The following is a 941-nucleotide window of genomic DNA, read 5'->3' as shown; positions in this document are numbered from 1 at the left end:
TTCATTCACTAAACTAAAGAAGAGATGGTTGTTTAAATGTATATGTTGCACGCCCAAATGTTACGAGCCCGGAGGTTGCAGAACATCAACCATCTTTGGGTTACAAAACCGAAGAAACGAGACTGAATTAGATAACATAGTTGATGTTCCTTGGGGCTTGGGCCCTATATAAAGAACGTGGATCAACCAATATATCCTCACAAACGCACAAGCATAAATTGCAGATTTGCAAGCAACATGAGTACCTCACAGACATGGCTAACTTGAAGAAGCTATTAGCTATGTTTGCTCTCGTGATGTTCCAGTCACAGCTCCGCGTCCATGGTGTCTCTGTGTCCATGGGCAGCAGCGCGAACGTTACTATAGAGACCAAACATCTTCGTGGCAGGTGCCACATCAGTGGCTTCCTGCATGGCAAATCCGGCGACTGCAACAGGGATCATGGCTCGGTCTGCTGTAAAGACGGTCACCGCTACCCGCAATTCAGGTGGTCGCCCCCAGTGTCGGCCGACACGCCAGCGATCCTAACTCTGAACAGCTTTGCACGAGGTGGAGACGGTGGCGGCAAATCGTTCTGCGACAACAGCTTCCACAAGGACACCGAGCTGGTGGTGGCACTGTCCACGGGGTGGCTGCGCCTGGACAGCAAGCGCAGGTGCAACAAGATGATCCGCATCAACGGGAACGGGCGTGCTGTGCTGGCCAAGGTCGTCGACGAGTGCGACTCGGTGTACGGCTGCGACGCCGAGCACAACTTCGAGCCACCGTGCCCAAACAACGACGTAGACGCGTCACCGGCCGTGTGGAAGGCGCTGGGGCTCAAGGAGGAGATTGGAGTGTTCAAGATCACTTGGTATGTTGTGTGAGCTATGCCATGAAGACCTTGCATTAAGCTACGTACACGCAGACATGCGGAAGCGTAGATGTGTGCGTTGTTCTCT

General features: G+C 52.8%; 1 protein-coding gene across 1 annotated transcript; it reads left to right on the top strand.

Moving 5' to 3' along the window:
- Positions 1 to 254: 254 nt before the first annotated feature.
- On the top strand, positions 255 to 866 carry LOC119343185 (putative ripening-related protein 4). The gene has a single exon (XM_037614303.1). It carries the CDS (start codon positions 255 to 257, stop codon positions 864 to 866), a length of 612 nt encoding a protein of 203 aa, XP_037470200.1.
- Positions 867 to 941: the final 75 nt, after the last annotated feature.

This window comes from Triticum dicoccoides, unplaced genomic scaffold (assembly GCF_002162155.2).
Source record: "Triticum dicoccoides isolate Atlit2015 ecotype Zavitan unplaced genomic scaffold, WEW_v2.0 scaffold118203, whole genome shotgun sequence".
NCBI lineage: Eukaryota > Viridiplantae > Streptophyta > Magnoliopsida > Poales > Poaceae > Triticum > Triticum dicoccoides.
The sequence above is the reverse complement of the archived record's forward strand: the minus strand, read 5'-3'. Positions and strand labels throughout refer to the sequence as shown.

Excerpts from the sequence above, each read along its gene's own strand:
- LOC119343185 (XM_037614303.1), top strand. The coding sequence starts at position 255 with ATGGCTAACTTGAAGAAGCTATTAGCTATGTTTGCTCTCGTGATGTTC.